Raw genomic sequence first — 25377 nt, 5'->3', positions numbered from 1 at the left:
CTTGTTCTGGGGTGAGTCACGTCTCCCTTCTATGGAGGGAAGAAACACATCTACCCCTGTGAAAATGTGGGCATTCGTAAAAAGAGGTCACCAGCTGCTTCATTCTTTCAACACATTTATGGGCGGAAGAAGCTGTTCTTCACTGATCCCTGGGCCAAGTTCTGGGGATACAGCAAGGAAAGAAAAGTCATGGTCCCTTACGGCTATGGAGTGAGAGGACTTTTATCAAATGTTCCCATGAATGAGTGTACAATTAAACCAAGGGTCGGAGCCCTGAGGATGTAGCATTTGAAAAGGAACAGGAGGTATGTTAAAGAGTTGAAGTGAAGGAATCAAGAATCAGGGTGTCATATAGGACTGGGAAATGATTCTGACACTGGAACAGAAGCAGCATATGCAAAGACCCTGAGGCAGGAGGCGCATGGTGTGAAAGGAGCCAGTGTGGTGCTTGAACAGACACATCAGGCCTGGCAGTTCTGAGGTGATTCCAACTTTTATCCTCAGGGCAATAGGATGCTATGGCAGGGCAGCAAGAAAACTGTTTCGAGTAAGAATGGGGAAGAAGATATTCCTGGGGGCCCCTGCAGTCAGGATCCAGGGGTCTGTGAAGGAAGCAGAAGCTGAGAAATGGGCCTGGATCTCCACTGATGAACCTTGCTTCTCTACAGATCCAAGGAGCAAGAAGAGAGATCAGGGGCCCGGCTGTGCAGCCGTGTGGAAGTAGGGTAAGAAAGAACAGAAACCACTCTCAAAATACTCTCTGCCCCCGAAACTGGAGCTATGGGAAGACCTCAGCTTCAGAGGACAGCATAACCGCTGGGAGCTTAAGGGACTGCTCCAAGCTTTGAAGCTTCACCAGGCTAAAGAAATTACAACTGTGCAGCTAAAACCCCATCTGGATTGCACTTGTTTTTGCTTCCCTTGTACTGTGGCAAAAATAGCCCTTCCTCATGTCAGTGTCCCGGTCACACAGACAGGAAGCAGAAGGTCCAAGGGGGGAATTAAAGCAGAGAGAAAAGGAGTCTCTGGAAGACCCCTGCCCATCCTAGCAGGGAGCCTTCCAAGGTAGACATAGGAAGGACTTGAGGTGCCATGTCATCCTGGGTGGCAGGCTGGAGAAGGGAGCAGATCCTGCCCACTCACTGCTTCTTTGTGTCCCTTCACCCCCACTTGGCTTTGTTCAGGTCCTGCCCCCTCAGCCAGATGCTAAGCCCCCACCCCCTAGGATGCAACTGTTTCCTGGCTCCTTGACAGAAAGAGCTCTGCTCACTTCCAGACCACTCCTTGAGCCCACCCTCTCCCTTGCTTCCCCCCTCCCTCGCCTTTCAAACGGTTTCCCCCGCCCAAACAACTGTGTCAAGCCCTTTGTCACCTTACATGGCAATCTAGTCCTGGACAATCTAATTCCTGGACAATCTAATCCACAACTCAGGCAGGCATGATGAGTCCACAAGCTCTAGCTGAGTCCTCTCCCCAGGACCCCCCGGGCGAGTAATCCCCAGGCTTCAGCTTGGCTCATGCTGAGTCCACTGTCCCACACCTCAAAGCTGCTCCCTCTCGTGACTCCCTTGAATTCATTTAACATTGCCCTCAACCCAGTTACTCACCCAATGAAACACGTGCCACCTTCAAGCTTCTCCCCCCAGCACCTCTCTCCATCCTCACTGCTCCTGTTCTAGGTCAGGCCTTCGCGGTACCATTTACCCACTGGTGACTCCGCCTCAGTCTCTTCTCCTCCACCTCTACGAACTAATTTTTGTCTGGTCGAGTTATTTTCTTTTTTTTCTTTTTTTTTGAGTTGGAGTCTCACTCTGTCGCCCAGACTGGAGTGCAGTGGCCGCTCCCGGCCACCGCAGCCTCGACCTGCTGGGCTCCGGCGATCCTTCCGCCTCAGTCTTCCGAGTAGCCGGAATTACAGGTGTGCGCTACCATGCCCGGCTGATTTTTTGATTTATTGTAGAGATGAGGTCTCACTGCCCAGGCAGGTCTCGAACGTGCGGGCTCAGGCAATCCGCTCACCTCAGCCTCCAAAGGCGCGAGATTACAGGCTGAACCACCGAGCCCGGCTGAGTTATTTTCTACAACACAAATGCGATTCGAACTTTCAATGGCTCCCTATTTTCTACAAGTATAAGTCCACGTTCCTTGTTTTCTTTTTGAGTCAAGAGTCTTACTCTGTCACCTAGGCAGGTGTATAGTAGCACACTCACAGCCACCGCACCCTCAACCTGCTGGGCTCAGGTGATCCTTCCGCCTCAGCCTTCCAAGTAGCTGGTACCTGAGGCGTACACCACCATGCCTGGCTAATTTTTTTGATTTATTGTAGAGACGAGTTCTCACCGAGTTATCCAGGCTGGTCTCAAAACCCTGGGCTCAGGCAATCTTTCGCTTCCACCTCCCAATGTGCTGGGATTACAGGTGTGAGCCACTGCGCCCAGCAAGTCCAAGTTTTTAACATGACATTTATTCTTCACAACTCAACACCACAGGCCTTTCCTGCCTTATCTCCTGACCTACTCTATGTCCTACTTTCACCCCATCACCCTTGTCACCTCAATCCTTGTAAATGCCGTGTCCCAGCCCAAGAGAGCCATACATACTTCTCCAAATACACTGTCTGCTTTGCTGCCCCAAGCCTTTCCTCACATCGCTTTCTCCGCTTGAAACCTCTTCTCCCTCCTTTTTCCACTTTCAAGAGTCCTGCCTACCCTGCAAAGCTAAATTCGAAGATTAGCTTATTGATTAGCTGTGTTGCCCATGCTGTCATGAACAGCATTGTGTTTCTCATCTGTACTTGTATGTATCACAGTCTGAACTTTACTGTGTTTAATTGCATGTGTCTTCTGCCCTGATAGAACAGGAGCTCCTTGAAGGCAAAACTGACATCTTACATCATTTATAGACCCCACCCTTGCGTGGCGACCCATTCATAACTGGTTGCATTTAAGTGGATCATAGCTGTTGACCCACAAGACCCTGCAGGACCTTGCCCCAAGCAGACGCTTCATTTTCAATTTTGATCACCTTCTTCCTTGCTCTCCCTGCAGCCGGTGACCTCCTGGCTTAAACACAGGTCTTAACCGTAGGGCTTTAGAGAGTTTCAGAATTGGTTCCCTGAACACTGGTCCCCTGGGGCTAGACCATGCCTACAAAATGTGTTAGCTTTTCTTCCACTTCTGGGGATGAAGAGATGAGGCAGCCAGTGCTATTGAGGCCACAGGTGGAAGAGAGATGGATTGTGAGCCTCACAGGGCTTCGATGAGTCCCAAATGAAGGCCTTCTCCTGGGTGGTGATTCCTGGGGACCTCCCAGGCCAGACAGCTCACAGGGGAAAAGCAGATAACCCTGACACTGACACTGGGGGATAACTATGTATGGCGCTGTTGGGACAGGATGGCAGACACTGCGGGTTCCCTAGCCAGATCCTTTCTCTTCTTTTTCCTTTCCATTGGAACTTTTTCTGCTGTTTAAACTACTCACTTCTCCAGACTCCTTTGATTGAGAGGTGTCCATATGACCTAGTCCTGGCCAAAGAGATTGAAACAGAAGTAAAACGGATAAGAATTTCAAGAAAGGCACACTGGTATGTGCCTTTTGCCCTCTGCCCTCCATTCTTTCCCCTCCAGCTCCTCTCCATCTTTCCTCTTTTTTTCAGAAACATGGATGTGATGCCTGGAGATGAAGCAGCCATTTTGAAGCCATGAAGAAAATAGGTCTTTGAGTAAGGATGGTGGGCAGGAAGCGGAAAGAGTCATCAACAACATCTGAATGGCTTCGCTCCAGACTTCTTGTTATGTGAGAAATTTCAACTCCTGTTACGTAAAGCTGCTGTAGCTGGTTTTCTGTTCCATGCCCTGCCAATACAATTTTAACCGATATAAGTGGGATGCAACAGCAAGGGAGGGACAGCTTTTTATCACGAGAAGGCAGGAATTCAGCACGAGTCTTTCTCCCTGAGAAGACCTGGGCCTGCCCCTTCCAGCCGCCGTTAGCACACCCCTGTCATGCGCAGGCACCATCAGACACAGAAAACACCAGCACCTCTCTTTCTGGACGTGGGGCCTGTGCAGTCTCTTTCTTTAGCTACCTTTAAATTGGGATCTTAATTTTTGGGAGAGGGAGAAAGCAAATGTAGCCAGCATGAGGGAATTCTGAAATAAACCCCTGCCCCGCCTTCCCGCAGGAAAACCATAACATATGTAGGGGAAAAGCATTCTTGAAGCATGCCAAGGCGTGGATGAGATTTGTTTCTAAGTGAAAAACCCACCCCAATCCCAATTAGTCTAGAGAACCAATTGCTGCCTGATTAACTTAAACTTGTCTTGTAAGTGTGAAACGTCACCTCGAGGTGCTGATCTCTAATTACGAGAGCAGCATCTTCCAGAGCTGCTGGTGATCCACATGCCAGCACCTGACCACCCCTCCCCCAAGCCTTTCCACTCTGCGAGTACACACCCATTTGTCTTTTCCTAGTGAATGCAAATGGGAGAGAAACGAAGCGGTGTTGCCCTTTGGAGATAATGACGCTAGAAATTCAAGACATAATGGCTCCCTAGACAAGACCAGAATAGCTTCGTGTTTCTGCTTTCCTGGTGCACGGAGAAGCTGACAGCCTGTTAGCAAAAGCAGGCGCCCGATCTCCCCACCCCTCCCTGAGTGCCTGGAGCCAGCGTTCATGGGGAGAGACACCTGTTTATCATCATATACTTTCTTCCAACCCACTGGATTGGGCTCAGAACAGAGGCTGGAGTTGAGTTTTTGAGCCAGGAGGAATTGTAGGGACCAGCAGGCACCTCCATTCAGCCTGGAGAACACTTTGCAACTAGACAATAACCCACTAGTCTATCATGTGCGATGGGCAAGTAAGAAGGATTGGAATCTGCTTCTTCTCTTTTGCTTCTCCTGCTTCCACCCCCACCCCAGAGCCTGAGCTAGGGTTTAGGAAAACAACAAAAAATGACTTGGGGCTGATAGATTGTTGAACTTCTCTATCAGGAAGCCACAGTCACATGAAGCCTGCAGACTAACTCCTACCAGGGTAGAGAGGACCTCCCCTGTAGGGCAAATTCAGTGCCTGTAGACAAATCTGCATTTCTCCAAAGGAGAGCACAGCAGTGTCCAGAGGCCTGGCACCTTGGGACGACGCCTGGTCTGTTTTGGGAAAGGGGCTCATCTCTGATGACACTGGGCACCTGAGAGGTTTGCTGGGCAGGTTAGCAAATCACTGTGGCCATAGAGGCACTGATTTTCTTGTCTATTTGTAATGGGCTCCTGGGTCCATTGACTTCTCCCCTCTCCTCTTTGATAATGCTGTTGTTGCAATTGCTTCCCAGACCAGAGGTGCAATCCAGACAGCTTTGATGTCCACCATCTAAAGCATTATCTCTATTGATTTTCGTTTTTCAGGCCTTATAAGAACCTTAGATATGGCCAGTGGGAGGTGATGGGTCTGGCCATCTACTCTACTATTAAACATTTATAGAGCCCTAAAATATATCTCCTTCCCGGCATGTTGTTAAAAAGAGAGTCCAGTTATCTTCCTAAGTTTACCTTGGAACTTTCTAATTCAAATTCAAGAGAAGGGAGGCAATGACTCAATCTAGGAAGCTGACTAAGATGTTTACTCTTAGATGCCAAGTAACTTGAGGACAGAAAGAGTGCCTGGTTTATGTTTTTAACCCTCCCCCCACCATTAGCAGTATAATTGGTGCTTGATGAGTATTTACTGAATGCAAAAGATAGGAATGATGTTACAGAGAAAACCAAGATGTATCAATAATTAGCCCCCCATTAGTCTGTAAGACAGTCCCGCGCTGAACCTTCCTTGTCTGACAGGAAGGAAAAAGGGGGAGATGGGAAGCAGCCTTCTGGGACGTGGTTCATGGACCTTGAGTGTATCAGACTCGGCTGAAGAGTGTTTTTGAAACTGTGGTACATTGTATTTCCAAAGATGGCCCCAGCAACGTCTCCTCATCCCTTGTGCTCTTCTGCAAGAATACTTTGCCACTGCTCCCACTGAGAAGGGTTTTGTTTCCTCTCCCTTTTGATCTGCTCTGGCTCTGTGACTTATTTTGAGCAATAGAAAGAGGCAGAGCTATTTTGTATAACTTTCTAGACTGGGCCTTAACAAATCTACAACCTCTGCCTTGGCTGTTTGAATGCTGCCTCTTAAGAAATCAAACTGGCCGGGTTCAGTGGCTCAGCGTGTAATCTCAGCACTTTGGGAGGCCGAGGCAACTGGATTGCCTGAGCCCACAGGCTCAAGACCAGCCCGGGCAGCTTGGTGAGACCTCGTCTCTACAATAAATAAAAAAATTAACTGGATGTGGTAGCGCATGCCTGTAGTTCTGGCAACTTGAAAGGCTGAGGCGAAAGGATCACCAGAGCCCAGCAGGTTGACGCTGGGGTGGCCGTGAGTGTGCCACTACACTTCAGCCTGGGTGCTAGAGTGAGACTCCAACTCAAAAAAAAAGAAGAAGAAGTCAAACTACCCTGTTGGAAAAAGATTGACCACATGGAGAGAGTCCTGTAGCCAACTTGGGTGTTTCCAGCCCAGGCCAGCTCCCAGCTGAAGGCAGCCCCTCCAGTGACCTTGGCCAGAAACCATTCTGCTGGGCCTTACTCATGGATAGGAGCAAATGAAATGGGGTCGTTGTTTCAATACGCAGTTTGGGGGCATTTTGTTTTGCAGCAGCAGATGACTAAAACAAGGCTATAGGGCCCCACCCTAGGCCCATGAATCAAATTCTCCAGGGATGGGACCTGAGCTTCTGTATTTTAACAGGCCCTCCTTAGGACTAAGAGTTGAGTCTCCCAGTAACTTCTCCCATGGGCTACCTCATGCGTGACTCACAGACAACACCGTGGGTTTGAAGTCTTGGACCACACAGTGAGCTTGAGCATCAGCAGCCTGGGCCAGGGACAGATCAGACAGCCATGACCGTGACTTGGAATACACGAGGTATGAGAGATTCCTGTGTGGAGCCCTGAACCAGACATGGCAAGGACAGTCAAAGGAAGCAGAGTGTATGAGTCGAATGTTTTACACATTGGGAGTTCAGGGGCCCAGAGAGGTACTCTTGCTTGGAGTCACACAGCTCATTAATGACAGTGTTGGGACCTGAGCAAGGTCTCCTGAGGACTGGTCCCGTTCCCCTTCCCCTGCGTCATCTGTCTCTCAAGATTTCTGCATCTTGAGGAGTGAGAAAATACATACTGTCCTAAATGCTTGAAACCTACATTGAGATGTTGACTAAGCTATGTCCTTGGGAGTGCTGGTTATTAATGTCCCTCTGAAGGTGGAACTACAAATAGCATCCAGGATAAGAGGGGATCAGAAGAGGGGGTGGGACTCATCAGGGCCATCTTCCTGTGAAGGAGGACCATGGGGGTTTGTGGTGGGGTTAGGGCAAGCCGAAGCACAGAGATGTGTGGAGCGCACAGCCTGGGTGCTCAGTGCATCCAGGAAGTCCTGTGGGGAAGGAACAGCGGTTTGTGAGTTTCTGTCTAGGCCTGTTTTTCTTATCTGGCTCCTCCACCAGCAGAGGGGATGGAGGATCGGCTGGAGCCCAAGTGGGAGTGCCTTTAACCCAGACTTCCTGGGCCCCATGTGCTGATAAGAAAACTGGGCCTAGAAGAGGGCCAGCTGCAGAAACCAAATCAGCCAGGTCAAGGGTTTCTGAACCTGGTGTCTGGATTTTCTCTCTGCCTGTCCTTCCCTTAAGTCCTGCCCTCCTTTATCATTGGAGAAGGTCTCAGACAACCCACCCAACTGAGTTTATTTTTAGTTTCCCATTCTTCTAAGACCCGCTGGTCATGGAGCAAGCTGTTTAAATGTTCCCAGTGCCCTTTGCTGAGGCCTGAGCAAGAGAAAAGGGATTTTGCCTCTGGTAGAAGGGGTCAAGGTCAGGTAGCAGGAAGAACTCTCCCTGTGGTCAGAATGGGCAAAATGAGCCAGGTTGGTGAATTTATTTCCTTGGCAAGTAATTCTTTCTCAGGGAGAGATCAATAATTCTGTCTGCAGTTTCTGTGCCAAAGAACAGGGCTCTTTTTTTGGAAGGCAGTAGGCAGGTTGTAGAGTGAACACACATCATCATTCACTGGACTCCAGGACTTGCCACTTAATTACTGTTGGTCTTGAACAAGTTACTTAACTTCTCTGAGCATCAGTTTCCTCCTCTGTTAAGGTGATATTAATGATGTGTATTACCTCTTCCATAGGATTGTTGGAAGATTGATTGAGATAACACATGTGAAACACCTGCCTCAGTGCCTGGCAATGGTCATTGTTCAATACAAACTCATTTCTTGACTTTCCTGTACTAACCAAAGACACTTTGACCAACCCCAAGATAGAACTTCATCTTTCACAACACCTGTTATGGACCTACTATGGGCCAGGCACAGAACTAGGCATGTCACACACCTTACCACACCACAACGTGACGAACTAGGTATTACTTATCCCCTTTTAACCTGTGACTCTCTTTATGGTGAATTCCACCCTGCAGCAGACCGTTAAGACATAAAGTCATAGTGGCTGCAGAGACGGAATCAGAGGAATAGGCCACTGCTTCAGACCTTTACAAATTGCCCAGAAACTAAGTGCTCCAAGAGAGAAGAAAGAGTCATTGACCCAATTCCATGCCTGTGGGGCTCTGGCAAAGCCAATTGAACTTACTGAGCTGACTCAAGGGGTAGAGTAAGAGAAGTAAATGTAACTCTCTGATCGGGAGACGCTTCCAGGAAGCAATGCAAACACAACGGGCATCTTTAACTGAGGATTAACTATATGCCTGGCATGCTACTAATCAGTTCACATTTGTCACATTTGCACCACAGCCCTGTGATGTGGCTCTTACTGTAATCCCCATTTCAGAGACAAGGAGACTGAGCCAGAAAAAGTTGAAGCAATTTTCTCAAAGTTACTCAGTTGATAAGTGGTAGAGCCAGGACTGGAATCTGGGTGCAAAGCGAGTACTGTTTGGGGTTTTACTTGGTGAAGATGTGATCTTGGCTCATAGCTTTCAGGCATGGTGCACTCCTAGCCTCTTCTTCCCATGAGGAGACCCTGCTCCATGGGGGTCCCACCAGGTGTGATCCTGTGATCCTGTGACACAAGGATCCCCTCCCTCAGTCTCTAGCCATCCCTGACCCCCTGTCCCATGTGGGACTGGGGTCCTGGCACCCACCCCTGTTCTGTCTGTCTACGTGCCCAGAGACATTATTACCCAGAGCAGGGCAGAAATGGTTTCCTTTGTCCCAGCAATCTGTTTAAGGGGAGTGCAGAGAGATGTCTTCCTCACCCTGAAAAGGCCATGTCTCCTGCTCTCCCAGTGTGAACCTCCTGCTTTCCGCACTGTTGAGATTACCTTTCTGTCTGCGATAAAAGGAGAGCGCCTCGTGGCTGTTCTACTCAGGGACTGGAGCAGAATCGGGGCTCTGCTGGAGACTTGTCTGGCTGCCGTTATTACCATCGGCATCTAAGATGTACTGAGTACCCCAGAGTGCCTGCCCTCCATGCAGGAGAGCTCTGAGAGGCCCAGGTCAAGTGAGATGGAGTGGCTCCCTTCTGTGAGCATGCCTACATGCAAACTCCCATCTGCAAGTCAAATATCCTCAAGCCTCATGCACACAGGTGCGTCCTCCCCTACCCCCTCTCGCTCTTTGGGTTCCAACCTCTCCAGCCTTCTTTGCATTTTTTGAGTCATAGCTTTCCTGCTTTGGTGGAAAAAAGTCACGAGAACAGCATACTGAGGCAGAAAGGCAGGACTGCTCATGTGTGAGAAAAGGCAGTAGATTTTCCTGGCAAGACAGTTCCCACTGAGGGTGGAACACAAGATGAAAATTTTCTCTCTGCCTGGAACGAGGTTCCTCCTACTCTCTGTCTAGTGAATGCCTTCTCACACTTCAGATACTAGCTCTAAGATTCCCTTTTCCTTTCTTTTCTTTTCTTTTTTTTTTTGAGTCAGAATCTCACTCTGTTACCCAGGCTGGAGTGCAGTGGCATGCTCACGACCACTGCAGCCGTGGCCTGCTGGGCTCAGGCAGTCCTTCAGCCTCTGCCTTCCAAGTAGCTGGAACCACAGGTGTGCACCACCACACCCAGCTAATTTTTGATTTATTGTAGAGATGAGAGCTTGCCAAGTTGCCCAGGCTGGTCTCGAGCCCCTGAACTCAAGCAGTCCTCTGGCCTCCGCCTCCCAAGGTGCTGGTATTACAGGCATGAGCCACTGTGCCCAACTAAGGTCCCCATTTCAAGGAAGCCTTCCCTGATCTCCTCTGCTACTCCCAGCCACCAACACCAGACCATTCAGATCATCAGGATAGGTGATCATATCTTTATGTAATTTTTATTCATGCACTGATGGCAGTATTTTTGTTTGTTTGTTTTGTTTTTAATGTATGTTTAGCTCCATGAAAGCTGGAATTATGCTGAGTTTCTCACAGCTGAACTCCGTGCTGACTGCCTGCCTCATGGTAGATGCTTAAAAATATTTGTTAAATGAATAAATGAGCCGTCACACATGTGGACAGCTCACATAGATACGCAGGTATCCATATAAGAATAAACTCACATGTACGTTTGTGTTGACTTTTAGCATTCTTTGAAGCATGGAGTAAAGACTTGGACACTGTTGGACGAATGGAAGTTAGTTTAGCTCTTCTGAAAACAGTTTAGCATTTGGGATAAAAATACAACCAGTCATATTTCTAGGAATTTACTCTTTGGAAATCATTGCTTCAAAATGAAAATATGCATGCACAAAGAAATTCATTGCTGTATTGCTTATACTATCAAAACCCAGAAACTACCCTACTTACATGTCCACTCATGGATTAAGTAAACTGACACATCCATACAATGGAATATTCTAAAGCCATTTAAAATGGTGTTATATTTGTGCCCCCTTACCTGCGTTTTCATTTTCTGTGGTTTCAGTTATCCACAGTCAACTGAGGTCCAAAAATATTCTATGAGAAATTCCAGAAATAAACAATTCATAAGTTTAAAATTGCATGCCATTCCGAGTAGTGTGATGAAATCTTGTGCCATCAGGTCTATCCCTTTATCGTGACAAGAAGAGTAAGTATGTTCAACATTATAGTTTAAAAGAGACAGACCGTATTCACATAACTTTCTTACTGTATATGGTTATAATTGTTCTATTGTGTTATTAGTTGTTGTTAATCTCATACTGTTTCTAATTTATAAAGTAAACTTTTCATAGGTATGTATATATAGAAAAAAACCATATAGGGTTTGTGTATGTGTGTGTGTGTGTATGTTTTTAGTTGGAGGCTTACTCCATTGCCCAGGCTGGAGTGCAGTGACATGCTCGTGGCCACCCCAGCATCAATCCGCTGGGCTCAGGCGATCCTTCTGCCTCAGCCTTCCAAATAACGGGGTCTACAGGCACACACTACTACACCAGGCTAATTTTTTGATTTATTGTAGAGATGAGATCTTGCCAAGTTGCCCAGGCTGTTCTTGAACATGTTCCCCTCACCTCAGCCTCCCAAAGTGCTGGGATTACAGGCTTGAGCCACTGCGCCCAGCCAGTGTATATTATGTACCAAAACTATATATATATATAGTTTCAGGTATCCACTGGGGGAACTTGAAATATATCCCCCCCAGATAAGAGGGGACTACTTATAATATCTAACAAGATACACAAACAACCTGTCTGATATCCCATTGATATAAAATTGTAGACTTCTATCTATGGATATATCAAAAGAGTTTCAGAAAGATTCTACAAAAATGCTACCAATATCTATCTCTGGATGGTAGGCTTGAAGATGATTTTTACTTTCTTCTTTGTAATAGTATTTATTTCATAATTTTGTTGAGAGATTAAATAAAATAAAGTATGTGACAATGTGGTGAGTTTAAAGCAGCATAATCCTTAGTACAGATAAACAGTGCCTTTTATATTATTTTTATAGTTTTCAAGATTGCTTGGATTATCTATTTATATATTTATTTATTTTAGTGGCAAGGTCTCATTCTGTGTCACTCAGGCTAGAGTGCAGTGACGCAATCATAGCTTGCTGCAGACGAACTTCTGGGTTCAAGCGATTCTTCTGCCTCAGTCTCCCAAATAGCTGGAACTACAGATGTGTGCCACCAGCTAATTTTTTTTATTTTTATTTTTGTAGAGAGGAGGTCTCACTATGTTGCCCAGGCTGGCCTTGAACTCCTGGGCTCAGGTGATCCTCCTACCTTAGGCTCCCAAAGCACTGGATTATAGGTGTGAGCCGCCATGCCTGGCCAGTTTGTATTTGTAAAAATGCTCTTGAAATGAGAGCTAAATTACAAAATAATCAAGCTTTAAAAAAGAAGACCAGAATAGAAAGGGCCAGCAAGGTTTATACTTGACAAATTATTGATAAATGTGTATCTTCTAACACAACTTTAGCCCCTGCCGCCAGTGTTTAATATAGTCCTTGGTATTGGTAAGTTCCTGTGACAATTTGTTGAATTTAACTGGCTTTGAGTTATCTATTAGTCCGGTTAGAAGGATTATCAGAGAGAAACTGATGGAGTTCTGATCTCTAGTCTCTACCAGAAAGTCAGCCCCACCCAGACTTCATCACTGATACTGAGGTAAAGCATTAGCTATGCTTTCTGAAACCTGAGGAGAATGATTGAAGTGTTTCTAACTAGAATTTTAGTGCTCACCTGGGATGCATCAAACTCAGGAAGTTAAGAAAATGCAAATTCCCAATTGCTCTTCTTTCTCCCACCCACTGTGCTCTTTATTAAGCTGCAATTAAATTTTCATCCTTCTTCTTCAACAAGAACCAACATCACAGCATAAAACTGACTAGACTTAGACCTCTTCAGGTGATAGGTTGTTCACTCAAGAGTAGGCAGTGAGGGTGAGATAAAGATATGCTTCCAACAATTTCTAGGAAGTACTCACCCAAAATCAATATTTGTAGATTTCCCTTTTTTTTGTCTTGTATAGGTTAATGTAGCAGTCTTCAGGGTATGGTCTGAGGACCCATGGCGGGGGCCGGGGGGTGCCTGAGACATTTTCATAAAGACACTGTAATGTTCTTTGCCTTTTTCACTGGGTTGACATTTGCACCAATGGCACAAACACACAGATGAGTTAACTGCTGGCTCCTGAACACACATCAAGGCAGAGGCACCAAACCACACAGTACATGCAGTCACTGCATCCTTCACCTCCTTATACTTGCTAGTTTCACTTGAGTATCCTTGAAGAAACTGCAAGTGAATAGTAGTTTGAGAACAACTGGGCAACTCGGCGAGATCTTGTCTCTACAATATATCAAAAACTAGCCGGGTGTGGTAGCGCGTGCCTGTAGTTCCAGCTACTTGGAAGGCTGAGGTGAAAGGATCGCTGGAGCCCAGCAAGTCAATGCTGGGGTGGCCATGAGTGTCCCACTGCACTCCAGTCTGGGTGATAGAGAGAGACTCCAACTCAAAGAAATATATATTAATAGTATTAATTTTCAAACCTAACCATGTCTGTTTAATACTTAGTGTGTCAAAATGTGAAGTAAGCATAAAGTATTTTTGCCACATACTAAAGTGCTAAGTTTGTCTGAAGGAAAAGCATTTTTGAGCTGCATGCTAAACTAGCCACGTTTTTCATGAAACTCCAATTTGCTTGACCGGAGATTGACCAACTATAATTATTCGGTCTTGATAGTTAGCAATCATTCTTTTTAGAAGTGAATAAAATGAGCTTGTCACCTCAAAAAAATGACAATATTTATTGCTAATGATAGAATTTATGTTTTCAATTAAAAATTAGGATTTTAGAGAAATTGCATCTTTTATGAAGAGCTTGACAGATTTCTAATTTTAAAAATTTTTCTGATGAGATCAGTGGTGATATTAATACATATAATTTTTGATGTTATGTAATGAAATATGTCAACATTTGGAAGTCATTCATAACTCAGAGAACTAATATTTTCCAAATGATCAATGAGTGTGATTCCACAAAATTAGGCATGGGTAAAAGACCCATTTCAGAGTGCAGCATAGACCAAGAGATTTTAATTTAACCCAGCACAAAAAGTTAACTAATGTGGTTTCACATTCCACATTAAAACTAACATTTAAGAAGTGACCACTTGTCAAGGTTGAGTATAATATCAAAGAAAAGGGTCCACAATTATTTGAAAAGGCTATTAAAATAGTTTTCCATTTTCCAATCCTCTATCTGTATGAGACTGGATTTTCTTCATGTATTTCAACCAAAACAACATATCACAACAGATTGAATACAGAACCAAGTATGAGAATCTGGTTATCCTTTATTAAGCCAGTCATTAAAGAGATTTTTAAACATGTACAACAATGCTACTTTTCTCCCTATTTGCTTTGAAAGATTATATTTATTTTAATGAAAATGTTACATGATCATGTAAATACTTAGCTGTAAATCTAACAAAAAAGGTACTGTATTTGTATGCTGAAAACTGTAGAGCCTAGATCAAAGAAATCAAAGACCTATGTAAGTGGAGTAACATGCCATGTTCAGGGTTGGAAGACTCAACATAGTTAACACGTTAATTCTCTCCAAATTTATCTATTGACTTAGTACAATCCCAATCAAAATTGCAGTATGATTCTTTGTAAAGAGGTAAGCTTATTCTAGAACTTACATGGAAATATGAAAGAAGTAAAAGAACCAAAGCAGTTTTGGATGAGAATGAATATGAAGAATTCACCCTACTCAATTCTGAGTCATACTAAAAAACTACCATAATTAAAACAGGATAGTATCGGTAAGAGGATAGACATGTAGATCAATGGAACAGATCTATTCTGTCTAGATAATTTCTATCTATTAGTAAAGAAATTTACCCATACCAATATGTTCAATTGATTCTTGACAAATGCAAAGGCAATTGGATGGGAAAAATAGTCCTTTCAACAAATGGTACTGGAAAAACAGAACACTATTTTGCAAACAAATAAATAAAAATGAACCTCAGCAGTATTCAAAAATTAACTCAGAATGGATCATAAGCCCAAATGTAAAACATAAAATAATAAAATTCTTAAGGGAAAACATCAGAGAACATCTTCATGAGCTTGAATTTAGCAAAGAGTTCTTAGACTAACACCAAAAGCACAATCTAAAAAGAAAAAATGTTAAGTTGGACTTCACCAAATTAAAAATCCTTGTTCTGTTAAAGACACGATTAAGAGAATGAAAAGACAGGCCACACAGGGAGAAAATAATTTGTAAATCACATATTCAACAAAGACTTGTGTCCAGAATATATAAAGAACTCTCAAAACTCAACAAGAAACAAATAACCCAAATAGAAATGGGCAAAATATCTGAGTAGACACATCACCAAAGAGGTTACAGATAACAAACACATTAAAGATTTCAACATCATTAGTCATTAGGGAAATTCAAATTAAAACTGCAAAGAGATACCATTGTATTTTATTGTATCTATTAAAATGGCTACAATAAAAATTATTGACAGTACTAAGTACTATTGAGGATGGGAACAACCGCAACTTTTATATTTCAGGTAGGAATAAAAAATGGTGCAACCATCCTAAAAACAGCCTGGAAGTTTCCCAAAAAGTTAAACAATTAGCAGATGATCCAATAATCCCACCTACAGCAATTTATCCCAGAAAAATAAAAATTTATATTCACAAGAAAACCTGTACACAATTATTTAAATCTAGTACTCCTCCTGATTTCTTCCTTTTCCTTCCTTCCTTCCTTCCTTCCTTCCTTCCTTCCTTCCTTCCTTCCTTCCTTCCTTCCTTCCTTCCTTCCTTCTTTCCTCCTTCTTTCCTTTTCCCCTCCCTCCCTCCTTCCCTCCTTTCTCTCTCTCTCTCTCTCTCCTTCTTTTGATACAGAGTCTCATTCTGTCACCCAGGCTAGAGTGCAGTGGCACAATCATGGCTCACTGCAGCCTCAAACTCCTAGGCTTAAGCAATCCTCCCACGTTAGCCTCCTGAGTAGCTGGGACTACAGGCACGCACCATCATACACAGCTAATTTTTTAAAAATTTTGTAGAGATGCAAGGGTCTTATTATGTTACCCAGCTTGGTTTCAAACTCCTGACCTCAAATGATTCTCAGCCTCCCAAAGCTCTGGGATTACAGGCATTAGCCACCAAGCCCAGTTATACTCATCCTGATTTTTCTCATCTCAACAGGAAAAAATGACTTCAACCCCAAAGAGAATTTACAAACTTTTGTGCAATGTCCATATGAGAGGCAAGCCTGAACTCTCTGCTAGGAAAAGGGGCTTTGAGGGTGGAGGAGAGGGAAGCAGTCTTACCTTACCCTGGGAGAGTAAGATTCCTGAGACTGAGGGTAAAGAGAACTCAGATTTGGGAACTCTGCCCTTACCTGTGAAGTACTCTGAGGGGTGACTGTAGAGGCTGCAGATGGAGCACCCAGCCTGGAGCTCGATAGTTAGGTTCTCTTGGGGAAAGACATGGCAAGGGATGTCTTTCAGCCAGACTATGACAGTTCAAAGTCAAATTAATCTGATTTTAGAAAGAAAGATGACATTTCCTGCACCTTAGTGACATGGAATAAGTCTCTGCTAGCTCCATAGGTGTTAGCTGGAAACCTGGGAATAGGTGAGATGCCCAGGGTGAACTTTTACCATTTACCCTGAGAAGAGAGTGGAGGGAAGTCATGGCAATGTCATAAAGTAGGGTGTACTCAACATGTAGATGCTTTGGGAGTTTCAATTAGATGAGGGCTAAGAAGTGTCTATCAGACTTGGTAACATGGTGGTTCACTGGTATGATAGGGCAGGAGACAGATGGCTATGGATTGAATGGTTATGGGGGTGAGGACAAGTGACCCTCAAGCCCTAAACTGTCTGACTCCATTGGCTGAGCAGTCAAAGGCCACCAGGACCAGGCACTAACTTCTCCCAGAGGAGAATTCTTCCGGGGTCAGGCAGCTGTCCTGGCCCCATCGGTGACAAGAGAAAGCAGGGCGAACTCAACTCAGTGGAGCTCCGTGACTTAGAGAAGCCACCAGCTGGAAATGTCCTGCCCTAGGTGATAGTGTCACCTCCACAGAAGCTCAGCTCGTCGCTCAAAGACTAGGAGCAAAGTTTATGCAGAGAAACGGTAAATTTCCTAGGACCTAAAGATTTATCCAAACTTCTCTCTCCTATCTCCTTTGTTTGGTGAAGGAATCTGGGGGTGAGGGATTTGGTCTTTCTGCTGCAGATTCAACATCTGAATCACTTTGTCCTTCATGCTTACGTGTATCATCCCACTTCATCTCATGACAAATGTGGGGTAGATACGCCCATTTACAGATGAAGAAACAGAGAGGATGGCTTACCCAAGATCACATAGCTAAATAAGTGACAGAGCTGGAATTTGTACCTCCAGGTACTTTGATTCCAACTGCAGTGTTCTCTCCACTGCAACACAGTGTATTTAGGGGGAATTATTCAGAACAGATGTTCAGTGCCTTCCTTGTAGGAAAAGTAAAGCACTCCTGGGACGCAGGGCTTGGACGGAGAGGGTATCCTGTCATATTCACATCGCATGTCCTGTTAGGAGGAGCTGAGCTGTGCAGGATGAAGGAGCAGGATATGCCCTCACCTTTCTCTGAGGTCTCATCTCACAAAACCTCCTGCCTGAGTGGTCCATGGCTGCTTATCTCCAGAGCGTAGTCCTCCCTGTTCTTTGGGAGGACCCATTGTAAGACCAGTATGGTGCTCACTTCCTGGGCTGAGCGACTTCCCCAAGAGGCAGGAAGCCCGGGGACAGTGCAGAGGAGGTAGGGAATGAATGGTATGTGCCTCTCAGAGCCACCCACCCACATCGAGGAGACATGGAGACATCCTGGGGTGACAGCTTGTCATGGCTAGGGAGGGCCTCATGGAAACCATGCACGTGGGATGGGGCTGGGGGAGCGCTCCCAGAAACCATTCACTCTGGGATGGGGATGGGGTGGGGGAGGGCCTCCTCCCACTCATGATGCACTTGTCCAAGGTTCCAGAAACCTCTGTTCACGTGACACTCGAAGGGGTGTGCCCAGCCTTTTCTGGGGAGTTGTCTCACCATGTCACTCCTGGAAAGATACGCAGAGCCAGGTGGCAGACACTATGATGTCACTGCAGGGAGGACTCCACCTCACTTTGGAAAGCAGCACGGCATAGAGTGTCGGAAAGCAGTTTTAAAATCAGACGCCTTGGATTCAAAGTCCAGCTCTGCCACGCAGCAGTTGCGTAGTTCTGGGAGGTTTATTTCACATCTCTTGGCCTTTGTTTCCTCATCTGTAAAACAGGGGTAATAGCAATGCCCACTTCATGGGCTTATTGTGCTCACAGGAGATCATACACGTCAGGTGTCTAGCTCAGCATCTGGCACACAGCAAACATTTCAGCAAGTGTTGGCTGTTGTTATTCTCCTCATCATTGTCATTACAGGGAGCTCTACACATGCGTGTTCCGATGTCCACCCAATTGCATCAGGACAACAGCTAAGCAATTAGAGGAAACAATGGCCTTTGGGAATCTGATCAAACTCCAGAGGCAGCTGGAATGTCTGCTAGGCTGTAAGTGACTCCTTCTCCAAAATGCCGCCATCTGTCCCACCCCCCACATACCCACTTGGCTCTCCCGTCCTTCCCTAAAGAAATTCCATGGAAACTCATCTGTCAATAGAGTTGACAAAGCCAGAGAGTTTGGAGATGCCTAGGATCCAGGGACATAGGACATTGTCACCTCAACTTCCCCCCCCCCTTGCCTGAAACATATGTACACCTCTATATAGAATCTGGACCAGTTTGGGATGCTCCATTATCACCAATTCATGATTGTGGACTTAGCATCTATAGATGTCCTGGGCCTAAAGAATGTATTTTTCTTTTGTTATCTAGATTCTGCTTTTTTCTCGACCTTGTATCTGCCACCTCCCCATCCCTATGCTCTTGTCCATCAATTTATGCCCTAGGAAACCCTTGAGAGAAGAGAGAAAGGGTCTGATTTCTCAGAAGAAAGAAACAGACATGGCTTAAAGCCCTAATTCTCTGCCCAGGCCTAGTGTCTGGGGATGCAGCCAGCTTCCTGTGTTGAGCAAAGATGACTGATTGTCCTCCGAAATGAGTGCTTACTCTCTTTTTTTCTTTTAATTTTTTTTTATTTTAAAGATGTGGGGTACAATTCAGGGTTAGGTATACAGATGTTCATTATGCCGGTACTGATGATGAGGTATGCCCCCTCCTTCCCCAGACAGATTCCCACTATGAGTGCTTACTCTTGCTGGGGATTGGCCAAGGACTGCCTTTCCCAGGTCCAGTTCATCTAGGTAGTGCCGTGTGACATGTTTGCACCTATAAAATGTTGAGTGGAAATGACTTCTGGGCTAGAGCACTTAAGATGTGGACAAGCTTTCTTCATGTTTTCTTTCTGGCCAGAAGTCAACGACATTGTAGATGACAAACTCAAAAGATGGCACCTGCCACCTCACCCATACCTTCTTGTGCAAAGGGAGCAAGAAAAGAATCAGAGGAAGGACTTACCCTAGCATTGATATGCAAGACTAAAGCAAGTAAGCCTGAGGTGTCTGGGGGTCAGACACGGGGAACAGACCTAGAGAATTCTGTGCTTGTGGCTAGAGGCATGGATGTGTGCTGGGTGGGGTGGGAGGAGCAGTGGGCTCATAATGGTCGAGGTCAATATGTTAAACACAGGAAAAGTTAAGTGCAGAGCAAGAAGGGGCAGATCTTTCAGAAGAGGCCAGTGGGACCAATTAACTTGGAGATGGTGGGATAAGCTTTGGGGCTTCCTTGCAAACATGCCTCTTGTGGAGCTAGCAAAGGCAGAGGTAGAGAAAGAGGACGGAGGGTAGGGTAGGCCCTGGGGAGTCCTACCACCTCCCTCCTATCTGCTTTGGGAAGGATCACCTACTCTTTAAGACTCATATGAAACCTGACCTCCTCGGTAAAGCCTTTTCTGACATCTCTAGGTGTGGGTGGTGGCTGCTTTGTTCATGTTCCTAGCATAGTATCCACACTCAATCACAGCTCCCATCACATTGGGTCATGACCCAGTTCCTTGAGGACACCATCATGCTCTTTGTATCCCCTGGGCCTTGCATGAGTGCTTGGCATAGAATAGGCACTGATACAGCTGGAGAATTAAAGAAATGTGTGTACTTAAGTGAGCAGAACCCAAGGATAAGAAACCAAAACTAAGAGCCCAAACTGAGACTGTTTGGGTGCCTGAGTGACCAGAGTCAATTTTCTATCTAGAGTACCAGTAAAACATTCAAAGATAAATTCCTCAGGACACACAACTTTTTTTGCTGAGGGTCACTCCTGGGGGATTCTGTAAACATGAATGTGGTCCCTTCTTCCAAGCCTTGCTGATGGCCCCCAATGTATCCAGGTCCATCAGACCCTGCCCAGCCTCTACAGTTAATGCCAGCCTGCTCTTCTGGGTAGTCTTTTCCCTGAGCAGCTGCCTGCCTAACCTGGGCTGGACTGATCTGCTTGGACCCCGCCCCTGAGAAGCATAGCACCACAAGGGGCCAGAGAGGCTCAAGGAAGCTGATGAGGGGGAGACCGGAGGAACGGGTACCCCAGAGAAGAGGCTGGAGAAGGCTGGGTCCTTTGGCTGCTGAGGAGGTCAGCCACATAGATGGCCTACAGAGCAGGGCCAACTTCAATCCTTCAGAAGGGCTCTTGAAGGGATTGGAGACAATGTGAGCTTTCTCTCCATGGCAATTTTTATGTCAGTGCTATGTTTCGGGAACAACTGAGAAACCGAAAGGTGGGAAGAGCTGTGACGGAACCCCAAAACCCCCAGGACAGTCCCTGGGTATGAGGGACGCTGTCCACCTGGACCTTCCTGGGCCCCAGGAGCTGAAACAGAGGCGGCATTCGTTTTCTAGTGCCTTGGTTGGAGGCCCTGGATGCAGGAACAATTTTTGGGTCTCTTTGTGTCAGATTTTCTCACCAGCCCAAATGAAGATTCATTTCCCTGAATATCTCAAAGGGACTCTAGACACTAACACTGACTTGGGAGATGTCAACTTGGAGACTTTGTCCATCCCTTCATCTAGTCCCTTGAAGCCAAAACAATCTGTAGGACTCTAAACTGTGACACTCTCATGAGTCCCCTGTAGTTCTTGGGGTGATTGATGCTCGCTCACAAGGCTCCTGGAATTTTTGGAGACTCTTTAAAAATACATTTATTTCCATTTCTTGAATATAAAAATAAAATAAAATAAAACCCACCCCAACAGCTTGTGACCAAACAAGTACAGTGAACCCGCTTCACAGTCGTCAGCCTGGTTAGCCAAGCACAGCCCAACTCATGATGTCCATGGCACCAGCAGGAGGTCCGAGCAAGGGCACCATGGTCATAATGCCAATGAGAGCTGGTTTCTGTGAAAGACAGTCTAGATACTGGGAAGTCCACGCCTGTTATCCGTCCTGGGACAGGAATGGTATCACCTGGGCTGCTGGCGTCAGCCCACACTGGGCTAGTCTCCAAGTCAGGGTCAGAGAAGCAAGAATTCCAGACCCTTCTCTGGGCTCTGTTTGAGCTCTACCTCCTCCATCCATCTATGGACACCCACACAGGGGCATCCATGGTACCCAAACTCTTATCTCCAGATGATCTCCAGCTTGGGAGTTTTAGAAGAGTTGACAGCTCTTCTGGTTTCTGAAGATCTTGGGAGAGCAGCAACACATGTGCATGTGTGCCCACACAGAGGCAGTAGACAGTGGAGGTAGGAGGACAAAGGTGCCTGGTGGCCATTAGCCCATATGATGCAGCACATGGCTGGTCACTTTGGCCGGAGTCTTCACAGCAGCCAGTGCCGTGAGGAGAGGCAGGCCAGTTGGTTAGGATTTCCGGAAGCGCACTTCACTCTGAGGATGAGAACGGGAGAACAAGGTGAGGGACTACTGGCTGGGCAGGGAGCAGGGAACCCACAGTTCAGCTCACCTGTCACCTGGCAGTGCTTCTCGGAGGGCGGGGTGGCAAAGGGGTACAACGGAAGCAGCTCTGAGAGCCCCCTTCTTCACTGTACTTTTGGAGTGACCCTTCCTGCCCTATCTGAACTCTCTGCTGTTCTGGCCTCACCCGGGCCAAGAAGGGAAGGGTGAACAGAGCATCCCCTGCTTTCCTGGGAAAGTCAGAAGGCCCAGGGAAGGCAGCGGTTGAACTGGGGTAGCAGAGTTGAGGCAGATCGCTAACTTCCTGCGGTGCAAGGTAGCCCGTGTGAACTCATACCTCGGCCATCACTGGCAAGAGGAGAGTGGCATTGGGGTTGGCACAATGTGGGCTTAGGCCCACCTTTCTGCAACCCTCAGAGCTCTGTTCTGAGGCATGGAGGGAAAAAAACCCAAGCAGCCAGGGTTGGCCCCAGTCCTGACTTTAACCCTACCCTGAACACCCTTGAATGTAAGGTCTGAGGGGACCTTTGCCAACACCCCATGGAAAGCCTGGGCATTCTTCCAGCCTCCCCACCTTTGGGAATTCCCAGTCTGCTGGGCACAGTGTCCTGGGGTGGGCTCTCACCTCCATCTTACTGTAAATCCAGGGGAGGACTTCTGTCACTTTGGTGTACACACCGGGTTTGTTTCTCTGGCCACAGCCTGTGCCCCAACTGGTGACACCTGTTAGGTACCAGCGGTTGTTCTGCTCACAGACAAGAGGCCCTCCACTGTCGCCCTACAGGGGAGAAGGAGCACATCAACAGGGTGGGAGAGGTGGTCCTTGAGCAGGAAATCCCATACCAGCCCCAACACTTCACTCTGACCCACCCTCAAGGTCCTGGGATTTGAGCCCCACCCATAGGCATCCTTACCTGGCAGGAGTCTCTGCCCCCACGAAGGTCCCCAGCACACATCATCCTTGGGGTAAGGTAACTGTCATAGACCAAGTAGTCATTGCACTTCTTGAAGTCGATTAGGCTGACCTGTACCTCCCGGAGGAAGGGGGATGTCTTGTCTTCAGTGAAGCGGGGGTGGAGGAGAAAGAGGACAGGAAGCTGGTGAGACTCTGGATAACTTCAGGACCTTCCAGGGCCTACTCCAGGACCCAGACTTAGTCTCCTGGAAGTAGAGGGCACCAAGCCCCGTGCTTGGCCTTGACTCAAGGGAGACCTCTTGTGGCTGGGCACCCAGGGATTATGGGTACATACACTCTCACACGAGACACAACTCACTGAACATAAAACAGAGACACACACGTGCACAGACACACAAGCCTACGAGGCCATCTGACATGTTGCATGACCTTTGTCCACATTCAAAGCACCAGCAGTTGTATCAGTTGTATCATTTGTTTTCAGAAACTATGTGCCTTAAAGAGGGCAGGTCTTAGGCAGGTGCAGTGGCTCACGCCTATAATCCCAGCAATTTGGGAGGCTGAGGTGAGGGGATTGTCTGAAGTCACAGGTTCGAGACCAGCCTGGGCAACTTGGTGAGACCTCATCTCTACAATAAGTCAAAAAATTAACCAGGCATGGTGGCGCATACCTGTAGTTCCAGCTACTTGGAAGGCTGAGGCAGAAGGATTTCCTGAGCCTAGCAGGTCAAGGCTGCGGTGGCCGTGAGCGTGCCACTGCACTCCAGCCTGGGCAACAGAGTGAGACTCCAACTCAAAAAAAAAAAAAATAGAGGGCAGGTCTTATTAATCCATTTAAGGTGGCGAAACCTGGGGCTGGAGAAGCAACTTGCCCACAGTCACACAGCTAGTCAGGCAAGATCGGAAGAAGGCTGCGCCCACACCAGCCATCGCTCCATCTCACGATTAAGGGAAGAGTGGTCCTGAAACATGGAAGCAGCCTGAGTCTAAAACTAAGTCCTCCTGCTGCACATAAACAATCTTACAGGACAAAGCACTCCAGGATTGGGATGAAGTGAGACAAAATGACAAGACCACTTCATCATGCTGTTTAAGGACAGACAAAAAGAAGGTCACTGTGCAAACCACAAGAAAACTGCACACAGCCCTCTCCTGGCTGATATGCGTGATGGCTGCTCTTGACCAATCAGAGCTTTAGACTCTTCTCTCCTAGACAATTAAGGTTCCCAATCAGAGTAACCCCCGCTTCCCAATAGCATCCAATCTAGTGAAAAGCCCCACGTCTTCGAACCCTTTCCAAACCACCCAAATCCTATGACAGGTCCTTTCTAATACCCTCTTGCTGAGACACTCCATGGCTCTCTAGGGTGTGTGGTCTCCCTCACTGCAAAGACAAGGAACCCACCTAGTTCAACTACAGGGGTTTCTCTGGTGGTCTTGACTGGAGGGCATTGCCACACTGACTGTGTTGACTTATATGCAGGTGTCTAAATACACACATCCATACCCAGGCCTGTGACTCTACCATCCCCACACTCTCCTTCAGACAGGGCCTCATCTATGTACTTGGACACATCACCCACACATACACATGTGTATGTACAAGCACAAACCCATGCACACACCACACCGCCTAGCATCTTGGCCTCTCACCATCTGTTTCCTTGGTCTTGCCAAAGCCTGTGATCCAGCAGGTTTCGCTGAGGTTAAAGGTCTGTCCATGCATGGGGAGACAGGCAGGGTGGATGTGAGCTGCAATACGACCGCAAGACATCAGTGAAGGAACAGTGCTGGAAGTTTCAGAGGAGAGACAGGGGACAGGAGTACCATCGTCTAGAAGCCCTCTTCTTGTCTCTGGAGTAGCTCTGAAGTTCTCCAGGGCCTCACACTGACCAGGTAAGAAACTCACAGTATCTCCTCCCTCTAGCCTTCAAGGTGCTGTCAGTGGTTGGTGGTTCTCCCTCTAGCCTGCAGGGTGCTGTCAGTGGTTAGCCTGTGGTTACCCTGTGGGCAGGGGTCTTGGAAGCTCCCTTGTGGAAGTTGAGGGTCACTTCCCTCCAAGAGTGAGTCTCCTAACCCTCTTCAATGTCTTCCATCAGAGTAAGGAACAGCAACAGACTAAGTCCCTGATATTACGGTCATGACATCCCAATGGCCTGGTCTGGAGAGGATGCCTATTGGTTGGCCAGGATCCATGGCTCTCCCTCCAAATGTTCCCCCAGCACAAGATAAGAAACCTTTCCAAGCAGAAAGACCACATCCAGAGAACACAGATCACAACCCCCTGTTAACTCAGTCCCACACTCAGGAACATTTAGAAGGACTGTTATGGATTACTTCCTAACTCCCTCTGAGGACTGGTGTCCCTAGATGGACTAGGGCAAAGGCCACCAAACTCCAATTTGCAGGAGGAAAATATTATTTGAGAGAATGTCTGCAGTATTCTCAGTCGTTTGCTATGTCCACTGCAGCATTCTGCACCTAAAATAGTGCCTGGCACATATTAAGTGCTCAATAAACACTTAACTAATAGAAGAGAGAGAG

The 25377-nt window shown here is 46.7% G+C and overlaps 1 protein-coding gene across 1 annotated transcript in view; it reads right to left on the bottom strand.

Moving 5' to 3' along the window:
* Positions 1–21863: 21863 nt before the first annotated feature.
* Positions 21864–25377, bottom strand: part of TMPRSS13 (transmembrane protease, serine 13) — a 28077-nt gene continuing 24563 nt past the window's right edge. The window contains exons 14-17 of the mRNA XM_021710262.1: positions 24487–24585; positions 22832–22974; positions 22543–22695; positions 21864–21890 (exon numbers count right to left, since the gene is read on the bottom strand). Of these exons, the coding sequence (XP_021565937.1) occupies positions 21864–21890; positions 22543–22695; positions 22832–22974; positions 24487–24585 (422 nt within the window). The remainder of the gene's footprint in view (positions 21891–22542; positions 22696–22831; positions 22975–24486; positions 24586–25377) is intronic.

Source organism: Carlito syrichta, unplaced genomic scaffold (genome assembly GCF_000164805.1).
Source record: "Carlito syrichta isolate Samal-C Ts95f unplaced genomic scaffold, Tarsius_syrichta-2.0.1 Scaffold288347, whole genome shotgun sequence".
In the NCBI taxonomy this organism is placed as follows: Eukaryota; Metazoa; Chordata; class Mammalia; order Primates; family Tarsiidae; genus Carlito; species Carlito syrichta.
Note: the sequence above shows the minus strand (reverse complement) of the source record. Positions and strands in the feature narration are given on the sequence as shown.